Source organism: Lotus japonicus, chromosome 6, assembly GCF_012489685.1.
Source record: "Lotus japonicus ecotype B-129 chromosome 6, LjGifu_v1.2".
Lineage (NCBI taxonomy): Eukaryota > Viridiplantae > Streptophyta > Magnoliopsida > Fabales > Fabaceae > Lotus > Lotus japonicus.
This window is the reverse complement of record NC_080046.1, coordinates 21,111,569-21,127,125: the sequence shown is the minus strand read 5'-3', so window position 1 is coordinate 21,127,125 and position 15,557 is coordinate 21,111,569. Positions and strand designations below refer to the sequence as shown.

At 37.7% G+C, this 15,557-nt stretch overlaps 1 protein-coding gene across 1 annotated transcript; it reads left to right on the top strand.

Moving 5' to 3' along the window:
- Positions 1-4,820: 4,820 nt before the first annotated feature.
- Positions 4,821-15,557, top strand: LOC130722917 (ALBINO3-like protein 1, chloroplastic). Its single transcript, XM_057573804.1, has 11 exons — positions 4,821-5,375; positions 6,462-6,572; positions 6,797-6,871; positions 9,509-9,569; positions 9,855-9,928; positions 10,033-10,137; positions 11,175-11,282; positions 11,626-11,729; positions 13,744-13,962; positions 14,049-14,367; positions 14,973-15,557. The coding sequence occupies exons 1-11, from the start codon at positions 5,010-5,012 to the stop codon at positions 15,054-15,056; spliced, it is 1,626 nt and encodes a 541-aa protein (XP_057429787.1). The 5' UTR covers positions 4,821-5,009; the 3' UTR covers positions 15,057-15,557.

Below are 15,557 nucleotides of genomic sequence, written 5' to 3'. Positions count from 1 at the left end.
TATTAGTGTATTGGTACAATGGTTTTACACAAGCATCCCATGCTTAATACTCATGTCACCTAATACTACTCAGTGTTTTGTACCTTGTCATCCCCCTAAGTATGAGAGTCCCTCTCAATTTCTCTCACAATCACTACCACAGTGATTGGTCCTAACTGACTATCGCCATAGAAGGAACCATGATCATGTGGATCATAGTCGCGAATGGGAGAAATGATGGAGTGGTGTTGTCAGCCATGAGAGAACAAGGAGAGAAGGCGCAAAAGATGGTTCCCTACCTATCTGTTGGAATTAACCTGTCTATACCAGGGTAATTTTGCTTGCTAATGTCATAAGAGGTTTCTGTTGTTATTTCACGGTTCCTTGGATTTTTTTTTGTCAAAACGGTTCCTTGGATTTATGCACAGTTGTGGAGTATTTTTTTCTTAGACAAAGTTTGAAATTTCCATTCGAAATGGGCCAAGCCCAAAGGTACTCCTAAACTTATCCATTTGTGACTTGTGCCCATGTTGGTTAATCTGCAAGTGTACATAATCTACCCGGTTTTAATTTATCGAACCACAGGGAATTGGTATGCGAATTCAGTTTAAGCCTCGAGTTCACGGTAGGAAAGCGAGTAAAATTCAGTTTTAAGGTTGATTGTTTAAGTGCTTAGTTAGCAAGCAAATGAAATATAAGTGTGTGAAGAACAATTGTGAGAATGCCTTGGGTTCTTGCTTAACAATTCAGTTTTAGTCAACCTATTATATCCACAAAACTCTGAGTCTATCCTTGATGCTCTAGCCTAATCAATTATCTATCGATGCCTCACATAGACAACCCTCTCAAGCCAAAAGATAGGCACAATTCCTTGACAACCTAAACATTTGCTAAAGGCATTAAACATCCAATTCAGGCCAACAAACCCCAACTCTTCCTCTATTCCTAGTAGCAAGCATAGAAGAGGTAATCCCACAAGTCCCTAATCTATAACAAACTTCCGTTCTATTATAGAAAAGCATAAAGCTAGCATGCATTCAAGCTTAAAAGATAAAGCATAGGAGTGAGATTCAAGAGTTTACTCAGAACAACATGAATAGAAAAGGAATTACAACTAAAACATCCAAAATCTTATAAAGAGCCCAAAGCAAAAGGGGTTTAGCCAAGCATGGTTATGAAATCCATACAATAAAGTGAAGATAGAACCTGGTACATAGGACTTGGAGGAAGCTCTCAAGCTCTAGAACCAAAACCCTTACTTCTAACTTATTAAAATATGAGAAAATGATAAGAGATTCCAAGAGAAATGACAAAAATTCTATTTATATGAAAAATGGGCGAGTCTGGGCGCTCAAGCATTGACAAAGCATGCTTGAGCGCCCTCAAAACATAAACTTTCTGTCTAATGGGCGCTCAGGCGCCAGCTCCAAAAAACAGCAACCTAACCTTCTGTTGAATTGGCGCTCCGGCGCCAATTTGGGGCGCCTGAGCGCCCTTGCATGCTCAAAAACCCTTTGAACTTCATTTTAACTCCACTTTAATGCCTCCTTCAAGTCTTTAAGCCCCTAGACCTTCCATCTTCAGCTGATCCAACCTGAAAAACTTAATGCACAAGCTAGGAAATATCTAGAAACTTGAACGTCAGTTTTGCACAAAGGCCCTCAAAACAAGTGAAACTTTCAATAAACTCTTAAACTAACCTAAAATGCAAATAAAGTCCTCATAAAACTAAGAAATTACCAAAACAAAGCAAAGACACTAATAAAGATAAAAATGCATGAGAATGCATGAAACACTACATGAGACTCAACAAAAAGACTCAAAACCTATAACGAGATGACCCAAAAAACAAGACTAAAAGAGGGTCATCAGCTCAAAAACGCGTTTGTGTAGTCATTTGGAAATTGGAAGATTTTTATTATTTTATAAGTTGGATGGGACCGGAATAATAGTGAATCGAATTGACCAATAAAAAGAAAGCCTAATGAAGTAGCGAAACGCCTTTGCTACGTCCTTTTTTTAATTAGCCAGTCCTATAAATACGTCCTTTTAACTGCTTTATCTTTCACTTATGCTCTCTGATTATCCTCATGGACAAGACCAGGTGCAGATACACTTCCCCCACAACGTTGTTATTAACTTTGATTTCAATTAAATACGAGGGCTCTGATACCAATCCCTTTCAGCAACCATCCCCAACATTGTTGGTTATCCTCATGGCTGTTTCTTCTCATGCTATGGTCGCATCCGCAGATGACATGAGCTTGCGAATTACTTTAATTGTGTTCCACTTGTCTGGTGTAGCTGCTTGTGAGCTGTTGTTGTGGATTCTCCTCTCTGACTTCTGGTTTACCATTATCATCAACTTGCTCCTTTCATTGCAGCTCTTCTTGCCCTGCTTCATTGACTGCATAAAGAACATAATTAACATCAGAGAGCTTCTCCGTCGTGGTGGTAAGTGGTAACACAGGTCATTAAGTCAAAAATATGGAAGCTCCTTTGGCGTAATCATGAGATTGCTATAGCTTAATTATATGGAAAACCAGTGGAATATAATTCCTCTCTTATATATATATATCCAATAGTATATTTTCTCATAGAGTTAGCTTTGACACTACCTATAACAACCGCAACAGTTGAAAGAGCTTTCTCCGCTATGAATATCATCAAGAATCGAATGTGAAATCGTAGGAGAGATGATTGGCTAAATGATTGTTTAGTTACTTATATAGTTTAAGATGTATTTGATAGTGTTGAGAATGAAAAAATTATGCAGAGTTTTCCAAATATGAAAACTCGTATGGAACAATTATAATATCCTTTTTTTTTAGTACATTGGAAAAATAAATTGCACCCGTCAGAAATCGATCCCTGTGACATTATGATGTACTTTAAAACTTCTAATATTATATATTAAATTTTTTTTTGTTATGTATCTATACGTATATATTGCCCTTACAAAATTAAATTCTTGGATCCGTCATTGTCTACGAGTATAAATACCACAATAATCGTACCTGCTTCATTCATTAATAAATGAGTAGTGAATGAAGCAGGTACAATTACCACCGTTAATCAAGGATTTGTTTTTAAAAAGAATCATTTATAATATAATAATAATATAATAATGATTCAAAAGAAATAATCACGTGAAATAAAGAAAACATGAGAGAACCACATAAGAAGTGGTTGACCAAAAAACTTAAAAAGAGAAGTGAGTGAGTGATTTTTGGTGAATTCTGTGGTACCTGTGAGAAAATGTGGGTGTGGTGCCTCCATTTAGTTTATCAAATAGAAAAGAGACATCTGGCAATTATTATATCAAATTTTTTATTTTCCATCAATTTCCGTTTATTCTATAAATTCAAAATAATTTATGATATTAATTTTGAAAAGGGTTTTTTAGCAATTGTTAGAGAGTTGCTTCTGGTTAATATGAGTTTTTACCATGAGGGAGATTTAGTTTGAAGAATGAAACAACATTGTTGGTTCATATTCTATTGTTCTTGGTTCATCCTCAACACACCAGTAAACCCTAATCTCATACTTCTTCATCTTCAATTCTTCATCTTTCAGAAAGGAGAACCCAAATATCACATTTTTCCTCTTTCATTTTGGTTCTCTTTCACCGATCAAGTGCTATTGGTGGTTCATCTTCCTTAGTATTTGAAATCTGCTGCTCTGCAACTTCTTCTTCTCTCTCCCTCTCTCGTTAATTTCAAGCTTTTTTTTGTCAACAAAGTAAAGATTGTATTAAAGTGGGGAGTACTAAGGAGACTCCAAACCCAATACAGCAAGGAAGAAAAAAAGGAGAGAAAGAGATGAAAGGGGATTATATACAAGAATGATGACAGAGCACAAGGTACACATCTTCCCTGCAACAAATACAATCATAAATCTGTCCAAACACCCCATCTCCCTTTAGGAATGGAAAGAGGTCACAAAACAGACCTAAAAAAAACGCAGACATTCCTCACATCAATGCCCACACACCACTTGCACCTTCACACAATTGCAAGCCAACAGAAACAGGGCACAGACATTGCAGACCACAGTAACCATTATAGAGCTTATTACCCAAAATTTCCATAAATACCAAGACTTTAATTCACAAATCTTCAGCAAGAGAGTTAAAAATGATAAAAATCAAAACTTTAATATAAAAATGGAAGACCCAGATGATAAAAATCAAAACTTTAATATCAAATCTGTACAGAAACGGAGGAAAACAAAATGGGTCACCCGGAAAATTGTAAATGGGCATTAAAAATCCGAAATCAAATAGAAAACTGAAAAAAGGGGTCGCATGAAAACGGAAAAAACAAATGGGTTAACACTAGTTGGGAAGAAAAAAAATAGAGGAAACAATTTATTTGAAAAAACCAGTCTTTAGATACAGAGAATAAGGTCGTGGGTGGTGAGGTTCTGTGATGGTAGTCGTGAGGCTCTGGCCGTGGGTGAATGTGCTTGAGGTGGTCGTGGAGGATCTGCTATGGTGGTGCGAGGCTATGAGACACCAGCTTGACGGCGCAACAATGGACGACTTCTAGGTTAGGCGGGGCAGTAGCTAGGGTTATTGTGTGGAAGTGTTAGTGAACATTTTTACAGTGGTAACTGATTTAGTTAGGGACAAGTTAGCAAATATATAAACTTTTTTTTCTAAAATAATATTATTTAAAAATCATTTCAGGATAAATGGAAAAAACACATCATTTAATACATGTTTTGTTGTTATTGGTCCAACTAGGTAGAGGCACCATACCTGCACACCGTGATTTTTTATTGTACTACCTTAATTACGAGACTGGTGGACCCTTTTCGTTTTAAAAATCCTAGAGGAGGAGGAGGAAAGGAAGTAACGAAACCCCATTGCACTCCAACAACAATATCAATATCACCACCACTTGCGTCGCTCCATTCTTTCTTCCACTGCTCTCTCCTCTTCTCTGCTCACTCTACATCACTCATACTAACGAACCGAACCGGAAACCCCTTTAAACCAACCACCGGTTCATTTCTGAACCCAAGAAATGGCCGCTTTGTTACCTTGCGTGCCCAGCTTAGTCTCCGTTCCGTTCGGGAACAACTGGAGCAGAACCCATCTACCACACCGACCTCACTCCTTCTCCGGTTCGACCAGGCACTTCCTTCGCGGTTCGCTCTCCGTAGCCCGGTTCGGTCTCAAACCCGGTTTCTTGCCCGACCCGGACGCCGCCGCCGCAGCCGAAGGCGTTATCAGAGAGCTGTTCACCCGAGCGGAGGGTTTTCTTTACACGGTTGCCGATGCCGCCGTTTCTTCTTCCGACACGGCGGCCACCACCACCACCACCGCCTCTGTCAAACAGAACAACGATTGGTTCTCTGGAATCGCCAATTACATGGAAACCGTTCTCAAGGTATATTAATTATCCTCCGGATATTATTCTCAAATTGATTTTTGAATTTGAATTATCAAAATTCAACACACTTGAGGTTGAGGGAGCTTAATTCAGCGACTACAAGTTAATTTTGTTGTTTCCCAGAAGTTGAAATTAAAGTGGAAAAGTAAGAGCTTAATATTGTGATGTTTGCTGTTGTAGTTGGGAAAATTCACTGGTGAATAGGATTTGATTTCCCTGTTTTTAGTCCCATGATCTTTTGTCTCCACCAAATGCAAAATATCATTGTTTCTTCCACTCTGGTTCTAGCTACACAATTTCCCATACTTAGGGCCCGTTTGGAAAAAAACAGCTTAATTAAGCGCTTATGGTCATAAGTGATCATAAGCGTTTAAGACTTCATAAGCTATTTTAATTTTTTTATTGAAATAGCTTGAAAATAAGCTGTATATAAGCAGAAACTCTTTTTCATAAGCTATCCCGAGTAGCTTATGAAAGTAAGCTCAAAACAGCTTATGGTAGGCCATAAGCTGTTTGCATAAGCTCTCCCAAACACTTGCACAAGCGCTTATGCTATGGGCCTTACTAGGTATAGGTGCCTTGGGAAATGGCTTTATAGTTATGGTGATGATAATTTTCACATGGCAAATGTCAATTCTTACTATTTCTAAGCTCAATTGTTTAAACTACTGCTTTGGACATTGCTATCTTGACAAACTGGAATATTTTTTCTTTTGTTGAGACTGTACACGATAGAATTATTAAACCAATGTGGATTCTTCCGCTGATGACGAATGATGGCTTTATACACAAGTCTATGGACTTAGTAACTAATAACAATCAAGGGGGGTTGCAATTCGAAAGGCCATCCTTTTTCATATGCTTTTTCCTTATAGTTCTCCTATTGAAACTGATGAAAGTTGTGAACTTCTGACTTATTTGTTTGCCTGAATGAGACAACTATTATGATTTAAAATTGTTCTTATATTTGTTCGTGAGATATCTATTTAGAATTAAATTTGTACTTGCATAACTTCCCATGGGACTAATGCTGCAATTATAATGTCTAGTGATTTTGATGGGAAGTGATTTACAATTTTTCAGATACTCAAGGATGGACTTTCTTCTGTACATGTGCCATATGCTTATGGTTTTGCAATTATACTTCTCACGGTTCTCGTAAAAGCTGCCACATTTCCATTGACAAAAAAACAGGTTTGTTGTTATTGAGATGTGCTTCTCTAGTGTTAAAGAGCTTAAAACAATCAGTATAAGTCATGTTCTTTTGAATCTTTGATCCTCCTAATTATAGTCGTAAAATGAGTATTATTGGCTTTATTTGACATTAAAAAAGTTCTTACTTCTTAATTTGATAGTATTTTTCCTTATGTCATCTTCGTCATGATTCAGTTGAATAAAATTTGACTGGTTGTTCTTAGGTTGAATCTGCCATGGCTATGCGAACTTTGCAACCACAAATAAAAGCTATCCAGCAACGGTATGCTGGTGATCAGGTATTTTATCTGGCCTCTATAAATGTTAGTATGTCACTATCAAAATCTCTTCTATAACAATGAAAATACTTTGGAAAGCCTCCTTAATGTTAGAAGAAAAACCATTGGATCTAGTCCACATAAATGATCTCCGCTATGAATTATGAAATGGGAATTGATGAGATAGTGATTAGATTTTTTTTTATTGGATGAATAATTTCCCAGTTAGATTGATTATAATCCTTAAACATTAGTGATTGACTATATCGCTTTTTTGTATATAAATATTGTACCAAGTACTTTAGGAGAGATATGGAACATGATTTATAGTTCAGTATTAACATGGTATCAAGAGTCTGGTGCTTATCCATCAAAATCCTAACGCTAAATCCATGGTTTAGGAAAAATCTCGGTCTATAGACTACATGTGTTTGGCATGATCTCGTGGGTTACCCTGAAAAGACCGAACCTGTATGTTCTCGGCCGTATGCGCTGTCGCCGGAAAATTTATACAGCAGAAATCACCGCCATCTAGTTCTTTGGAAGTTTAGCTATGTACTGCCCAAGTTTGAACCCCAATATGTGAGTCACGCCTACACAGACAATTTTTTTGACAACTTTACCGACATGTGGGAGTCACTTGCCGCCTTCTAGACATCTGTTTGCTGCATTGCTAGTAGCATTTATATTTTCAGCCTTCTCAAGTTCATTGGAACTATTTTGGCTTGTGGTCTCATGTTTGAGAGTGGATTTAGCTGTCACATTCTTTGAATGCACACCCTCCATTACAACCTTAGATGCTTCTTCAGTTAACATGGACTCGGTCCCTTACGTAATGCCTTATGGTGCCTATTCCTACTACTCTAGATGTATTAGATACTACTTTAGGACCACCAAAGTCTGATCCTGATGTCACCAGTTTGGCAAAACCTTTCTGTATCGATCACTGTCTACTCTTCCGCTTTTGTTGTTGAACCTAATTATTCAGCTCTTGTTACAATCTTCACTCCTACTTCCGTTACACCTATCTCCCCTGACTTGCCCCTTTCCCTCCGTAAAGGTAAATGTCCTACTTTCAACAGCAATATAGTACAGTGAGTGCTTTATACATTTTGAATTGTTTGAGGTGATTTATCGTCTTAAGCTCATGTCTCTCTCTCTCTCTCAGATTACAAGAAAAGATCTCTCAAAGAATTACAAAAATTGATGAATTTTTTTTATTCAAGTCTCAACCTTCCTATTTTTAGGAGAAGATTGAAAACAACAAACAAGCACAATAAGTAGTCAATAAAGAGTCCTCATTTTCCATCATTGGGAGCTCTCGGCCACCCTTGGGAACAGAAAACTCAATAAATGTGCAGACATCAGGACGCCCAAACTAGCCGCCCTTGGGAACTCAGTTATGGAGAAACCTTATAAATCTCCCCCTTTTGACTGATTGGGATGTCATGGAGTTAGCACCAACGCAACTGTCGGAGAGCTTCTTGATTGGAATCGTCTTGGTCATCATATCAGACCAGCTATCGTCTTATGCATCTTTCTGTGCTCCAATAGTCTTTCTTCTAAAGCTTATCGTATCCAATTATAAGGAAAATCACTGTGCTTTGAACTGGATCTGAATGTTGGATTCTTAGCTAGATGGGTTGCACTTTGATTATCTTAATAAACCACATATGTCTTAAACATGTTGGAGCTCATGCGGTAAATTCCTCTTCCATACTTCCTTGTATGCTTCATATGCTGCAAAATATTCAGCCTCAATGGTTGGAAATACAGCATACAGTTGTAACTTGGACTACCAAGAAACATCTCCCCTCGCAAAAGTAGTTAAATAATAAAATAACATAGTGTATACTTTTCAGAATCTACATTTCCAGTCATGTTTGCATCTATAAATCCTTCAAGAATAGGTTTTCCACTACCAAAATCTAAGCACCTTTTGGCAGTTCCTCTTAAATACCTGAGGATCCACTTCATTGCATTCTAGTGCTCTTCACCAGGATTGGCTATAATCATCTCACCACTCCAACTTCATAAGCAATGTCTAGTCTTGTGTAAATCATACCATGCATAAGGCTTCCAAGTTCCAACAACATATGAATATGAAACCCTGTTCATTTTGTTCTTCTCCTCTTGACGGACTGTTTCTCACCCAGTCTAGTGCACAACAAGTAGAACAGTGATTGGCTTTGCACTCATCATATTAAACCTTTTGCAAGACTTTGTCAATATATTTTTTCCATGGATAACCACGACAGCCGGTTGGAATTATTTTGACAAACTTCATACCAAGGATTTGATTTGGTGGTCCTAAATCCTTCATGGAAAAGCTTTTGCTTAAAGCCTTCTTGGGGGCATTGACATTGTCCATGTCATGGGAAACTAACAAGATATCATCTACACATAACAATAGGGTAATAAAATCTCCATTTTCATACCTCTATTTAAAATACAATGGTTTGCAGAAGTTTGGTTGAAATTATGCCATCTCATAAATTTAAACATGAGATTTGATTCCTAGGATGAAATTTGATTTTAAAATTAAATCATTTCCTATTTTGAGGATTCCAAACTCAAATATTAGCGTTTTGGTTCTGTAACCTCTAACCAGTGGATTTTTTTCATTCAAGTGATTATATTTCTATTGTTTTCTTGCAGGAGAGAATTCAACTTGAAACGGCTCGGTTGTATAAATTAGCAAACATTAATCCTCTAGCAGGTATTTATGACATGATTGGCTTTATTGCAAAAGGGTTAAGATATTTTCTCTCGAATAAGACGAGGAAACCTAGCAGAGCTAACATATCACAAGTGTGTTTGTTTTCTAAGTTAATCACACAATTTTGCTACTAATATTTCTTACATTAGTTCACGGAACTATAAACATTGTTCTATCTTTGATATGCAAAAGGCTTTTTATGGCTCAGGTAGGTAGATGGAGGCACAGAAAAACCAGTAAAAAGAATAAATCTATGTTTCTTAACCTGTCTTCACTTTTTTCCAGGATGCCTCCCCACACTCGCAACTATACCAGTGTGGATCGGGCTATATCGAGCACTTTCAAATGTGGCAGATGAGGTATGTTTATTTGCGAGTTCATAGTTTACAGTTACACTACTGTTTTTTGGGTATATGATTCCATCTTCCATGGCTAATATTATATTTTGGTCTAATGTACTAAGGGACTGCTTAATGAAGGCTTCTTCTGGATACCTTCTCTTGCTGGTCCAACTACAATTGCAGCTCGTCAAAATGGCGGTGGTATCTCTTGGCTTTTTCCTTTTGTGGTAAATATCCCACTTAGCAAGTCAAATTACTTGTGTTAAGAATATAAACTTTGTAAACGTAAGTATTATTTTCTGCACAGCTTATCGACTTTCATGCTAAAATTGTATAAAACTAAATTGTGAATTGTATTTTCATTTGATCATTAATAAAAGGCATATTTCTTTTTATTTTTCTAATTGTTTAGTTGCATTGATTGTAGAGAAATAGTTGTTTGATTTTGATGATTTTCTCATTTTGGTAAGCATGGGATTTATTTATAAAATGTTGGAAGTTGAGTTTCTTTTGGAGTGTGGTCGTAGTAGAGAGGGGAAGATTTTATGTGACGAGTTTGGTAATTACCGTGTTTGGTTGAGGCAGGCAAATGCAAAACAGTGTTTAAGAACCCATATTTAATTTAGTTAATTGGTTGGGACCACAATGGTCATATTATATCCTTTCTGATTTTCAATTTTTGGCATTCTTTTCAAGGTTTCCATGGTTGGCAACTTGAATTCAAACAAATCAGAACTTCAGAAGGCTCTTCAATTTTTCTTTCCTCGTTGTGTTTATAATAGGAGAATGCCATACTCTACATTATTCTAATATTTCCTCCTTCTCTTATATGAGAAGATTTCTTCTTTGCCAATCACAATTTACCCAAAATCATAAGGAATGCTCTACCTTTTAGGGGAACACAATCATCATATACACACTGGCTGTAGAGGGTATGCAAGTTAAAATATTTGCTTGTGAAATATTCTGCAAGCAATCTGTGGCATATTTGTTTACTAAGATGGTATGTGTGCGCATTGGTCCATTAGTGCGGGTTACACTTCCGGAAAATGCAGGATAACTGAGTTTATATAAATGGGAATAGCTAAGATTTATATTCTACTTTTTTTCCTTCAAGCGGAACATATTTTCTTAATTTTGAATCACCTTTGTTGATCTAGATATTGTACGATTTTCCGTACTCTTTTTTTTTACTAGTGATTTGTGGCTGATTCTGGGTGGATTTAAATATGAAGTTTTTGTTTCTCTAATCTTTTAACTTCAGGATGGTCACCCTCCCCTCGGATGGTCAGATACATTGGCTTACCTTGTATTGCCGGTCTTGCTGGTTTTCTCTCAGTACATCTCTGTCCAAATAATGCAATCATCACAGGTCAGTCATGTTCCAAGTACAATCAAATTGGATACTTGTTCATCCTAATTTTAATAACATTGTCTCTAAACCTTATTGATTTGACAAGTATTTTCATGTTGTGCTGTGTATGCTTTAATCATGGCTTGTTATAACTTTAAATAGAGCACTTTGCAAACTAGTTAATTAACAAAATATGTTGGTATAGCTTTTGGCATTTTGTATCCTTAGCCAGGCTGTCTAACCAGATTACCTTTGTGTCTATTATGTCCTTAACCCCACCCTTCTCGCCTTCTACAATAATTTAAGAAAACTATTCATTAAAATGTCCTGAATCACTCATCATTTTTCATGTCACTTTCAGGCTAATGATCCCAACATGAAGACTTCTCAAGCCTTAACCAATTTCCTTCCATTAATGATTGGTTATTTTGCTCTCTCAGTTCCTTCTGGTCTCAGCCTTTACTGGTAAGTATAAATAAAAGGGTTAAGCATCATATTAGTCCCTGTTTTTGTGTCTCCGTCTGACCTAGGTCCCTCGCGGGAAAATTTATTGGAAAAAGTCCTCTTCTTTATAAAACATTTGGAGCAAGTCCTCGCCGGAGCCCGGAGCTCCGGCGAGTGATGAAGTGTCATGCTGACCGGGTTAAATGAGCTGACATGGATTTAAAAAAAAATTAAAAATTAAAACAAAATTACATGTCAGTTTTATTAACCTAATTAACCAAAATTAAACCTAATTAACTATCTAACCCTAATCTAATTAACAAACCCAAATTCCCCCCCCCCCCAAATTAACCCCAAACCCTTCTTCTTCTGCAAAAATCCAGACCCTTTTTCTTCTTTCTCTCCTTCAGGCTTCATCAGAAAACCACCACAACAGGCCGTAGCGCACCCACTTCTCCTCTGGATCGCTGTCACCCTCTCTATGGCTGGTTATCCCTCTCGATCCCTTCATCCTCACTCTCGATCTGGGTTGAATGGTTGGCGGTGGTTGCTTCAGAGGCGAAAAAAGGCTCACAATCTAGCTTTCTCTTCAGATCTGGATTTCGATGGTGAATGGGATCACAATCTGGCGGTGGTTGCTTCGATGGAGAATAGGCTCGATCTTGCAGAAGACGGCGGGGAGAGAGGCTCACGGTGAATGTCGTCGTGGTTGTGGCCACCGCGAGCATGGTCGTGGTGCAGGGGTACGGGGAAGGTTGCTAGAACGCTGGGCCTTCAGGTGGTAGCTTTTGGAGTTTCGGTTGCAGGTGGGGTTGGGGTTTTGGTGGGGGGTAGGGTTTCGGTTGGGAGAAAGAGAAGGAGAAGATGATGAGGAAGAGGAACAGAGGCAGAGGCTGGAGGTGAGGGTGGGCTTGTTGAATGTGAAGATGAAAGATTGATTAATGTTATGACTGTCTGATGCTGCTACTATTATCTGCTGGGGCCTTATGTTGCTGTCTTGCTTTCTACTTGGTTCTCTATTTTTTTTCGTTCTGGTTAAGTGTGACTGCAGGGTCTTGTTTGTGTTTGTTTGAAGGGGGTTGTGAGTGGTTGATGGACCCTTTTCGTTGACAGTGTGGGGATGCCAAATTGGGAATCTGTGGAGCAACTAGGATGCGTGCATCATTGGCTACTCAGATCATGATCATGGTGGATGTGTCCCTTTGTATCTCACTTTGGTGGTTTCTATGGATGATGGAAGAGCTGTCCAAGAATTGATGCTTATCTCTTATGTAGAAATGCCCTCTATTTCTTTTGCCCTGTTTCGTTGTTTATTTCTTTTGCACACCTTACTGTACATTCTCTTCTTTTTATCTTTGTTCCCATGTGCCTCTTTTTATATAATTCATGGCTTACTCAAAAAAAAAAGTGACTGCAGGGTCTGGTTTTGTTCCTCCCCTGTTTTGTTCGATGGCTGGGTTTGGGTGGTGGTGGTTGGGTTTGAAGGTGGGAGTTTCTGATGAATGGGTTTCATGGTGGCTGGGTTTGTTGAAGGTGAAGATGAAAGGTTATTTTTTGAATTTTTGTTGTTAATTCTGGGTTGGTTGATCTTGTTTGGGTTTGGGGAATTTAGTTATTTGGAGACGGTGATGAGATTAAGATGAAGGACATGGTGAAGATGAAGAGGATTTGGAGTTAATTTGGGTTTGTTAATTAGATTAGGGTTAGACAGTGTTTAATTTTAGTTAATTAGATTAATAAAACTGACATGTAAATTTTTTTAAATTTTAAATTTTCTTAAAATCCATGTCAGCTAACTTAACCCAGTCAGCGTGACATCTCATCATTCGCCGGAGCTCCGGGCTCCGGTGAGGACTTGCTCCAAACGTTTTACAAAGAAGAGGACCTTTTCCAATAAATTTTCCGGCTAGGGACCTAGTTCAGACGGCGACACAAAGACAGGGACTAATATGATGCTTGACCCTAAATAAAATCTTATAATTGGTCTTGTATATAACCCTGTTGTCTATTTTACTTATTTTGCTAAGTTGTGCAGGTTAACAAACAATATACTGAGTACTGCACAACAAGTATTTCTTCAAAAGTCAGGAGGTGCAAAAAACCCTGTGAGTCCGGTACAAGATGATATCATGAAGGATAACCTGACGCAGATTCCGAAGCCATTATCTAAACTCAGCTCCACAAAAGTGGAAGACGCCACTCAAGCCAGGCAAGGTGAGAAATCGACATCAGAGGGGCCTCAACGTGGTGAGAAGTAAGTAATTCAAGGTGCCACACTCATTGCACAATGATGTTGGTTTATTTTCACCTGTTATAATTGTGCTTCTCTTTCTGTTACAGGTTTAGGCAAATAATGGAGCAAGAGGCAAGGAGAAAAAAGCAGAGAGAAGAAGAAAAAAGGAAAGCCGAGGAAGCAGCAGCTAAAGCAACACATGATAAAACAATAGAAGGGGGAAATCAAACCGAAGGTGATTTAGTTGTTGAAAAATCTCAGTCTGTGGCTGCTGATACTGATCTACCCATATCTGGAATAGTAAACGGTAACCAATCAAGTAAAGATTTGGAAGGAAATCAGAATTCCACATCTACATCTGAGACAGAAAACGACCAAGTTTCTGCTCATTCCAAAGTTGGAATAAATGACAAAAGTCTAGACCAGGTATTATTGCACATATGAATGTTTTTAGGTTAAGGATAAATTACTTCATTTGTAGGTATGCTAGAAAATGTCTTTTGATTTCTATTGCTGAACATGTAAGTAAGGTGGTGCTCTGGGGAAATATCACATGCTTTTGACAACTTTGTTTCCCTCCATTTGTTGCCTAGGGATGTCAATGCATATGATGGACCTTCTCAATCACCCTTTCATTTTGGCTCATGTTATGAGGTTCATACAAAAGATCAATTTTGTAGTAACATCTCTTCTGATATGGACTGTGAATGACAATGTTACTTACCTTTTATGAGCCTTCTTACAGCGAGTGATATATTACGTTTGACATGCTTCAGGCTTCTACTATTTTAATGGTTAATTCTTACAATACAATCAATACACACCACTATCCTTAATTGTAGTGTTCAATATTATTCTGCTAATTACTGAGTTATGATTTGTTGATCTGAAGGCAGTTGATAGTATCATGCTTTATTTTTTCTTCTTCTTATTACTTCTCTGGGGCAAAGGGGAAACATTCTTTTACCATCAGCATACAGATAATCATTTCATATATCATAAAACTTATTGTCTAATCCATAATTTTACAGGAACCAAGAGAAGTATTAACAACCACAGCCACCACAAAAAAGCAACCTCCACGAGAAGACCAAGATCATGTGGCAAAGGATTGAGGAGTTATATATTCAGCTGCTTGCAGATTGACTAGCCCCTAGTTGCCATCGATAGGCTATATTAGCAATGGATCCTCCCTTTCAAATTGAGGTCTCTGGTTGACACGGTACAATGCCACAGAAATGATGGGATCAACAACATTCCAGGTTTCTACAATTGCTGTGAGCGACATGTCGGGTTTGATGGCTAAGTTCGCAGCTTCTAGTTTGAGTTGTATTATATCGTTTTAATCAATTTTTATTAATTAATGAAGATAATAAATACCTGTTTAAGGTAGATGCTTCACAAGAATATCACAATATAAAGTCTGATACTGTTTTTGTTTCTCCTTGTATGATGGTTATGTTAACATCCGGCCTGGGTTTGTATACAATATGCTGTTGCAATAGACGGTGATTGGAGTTATCCATAATGTGTTTATTCCCCACAAAAGTGGAAGCATGTAGTAGGACTACACAGTAGATGTTTTAATTTTTTGAGGAATAAATAACTTTTTATCC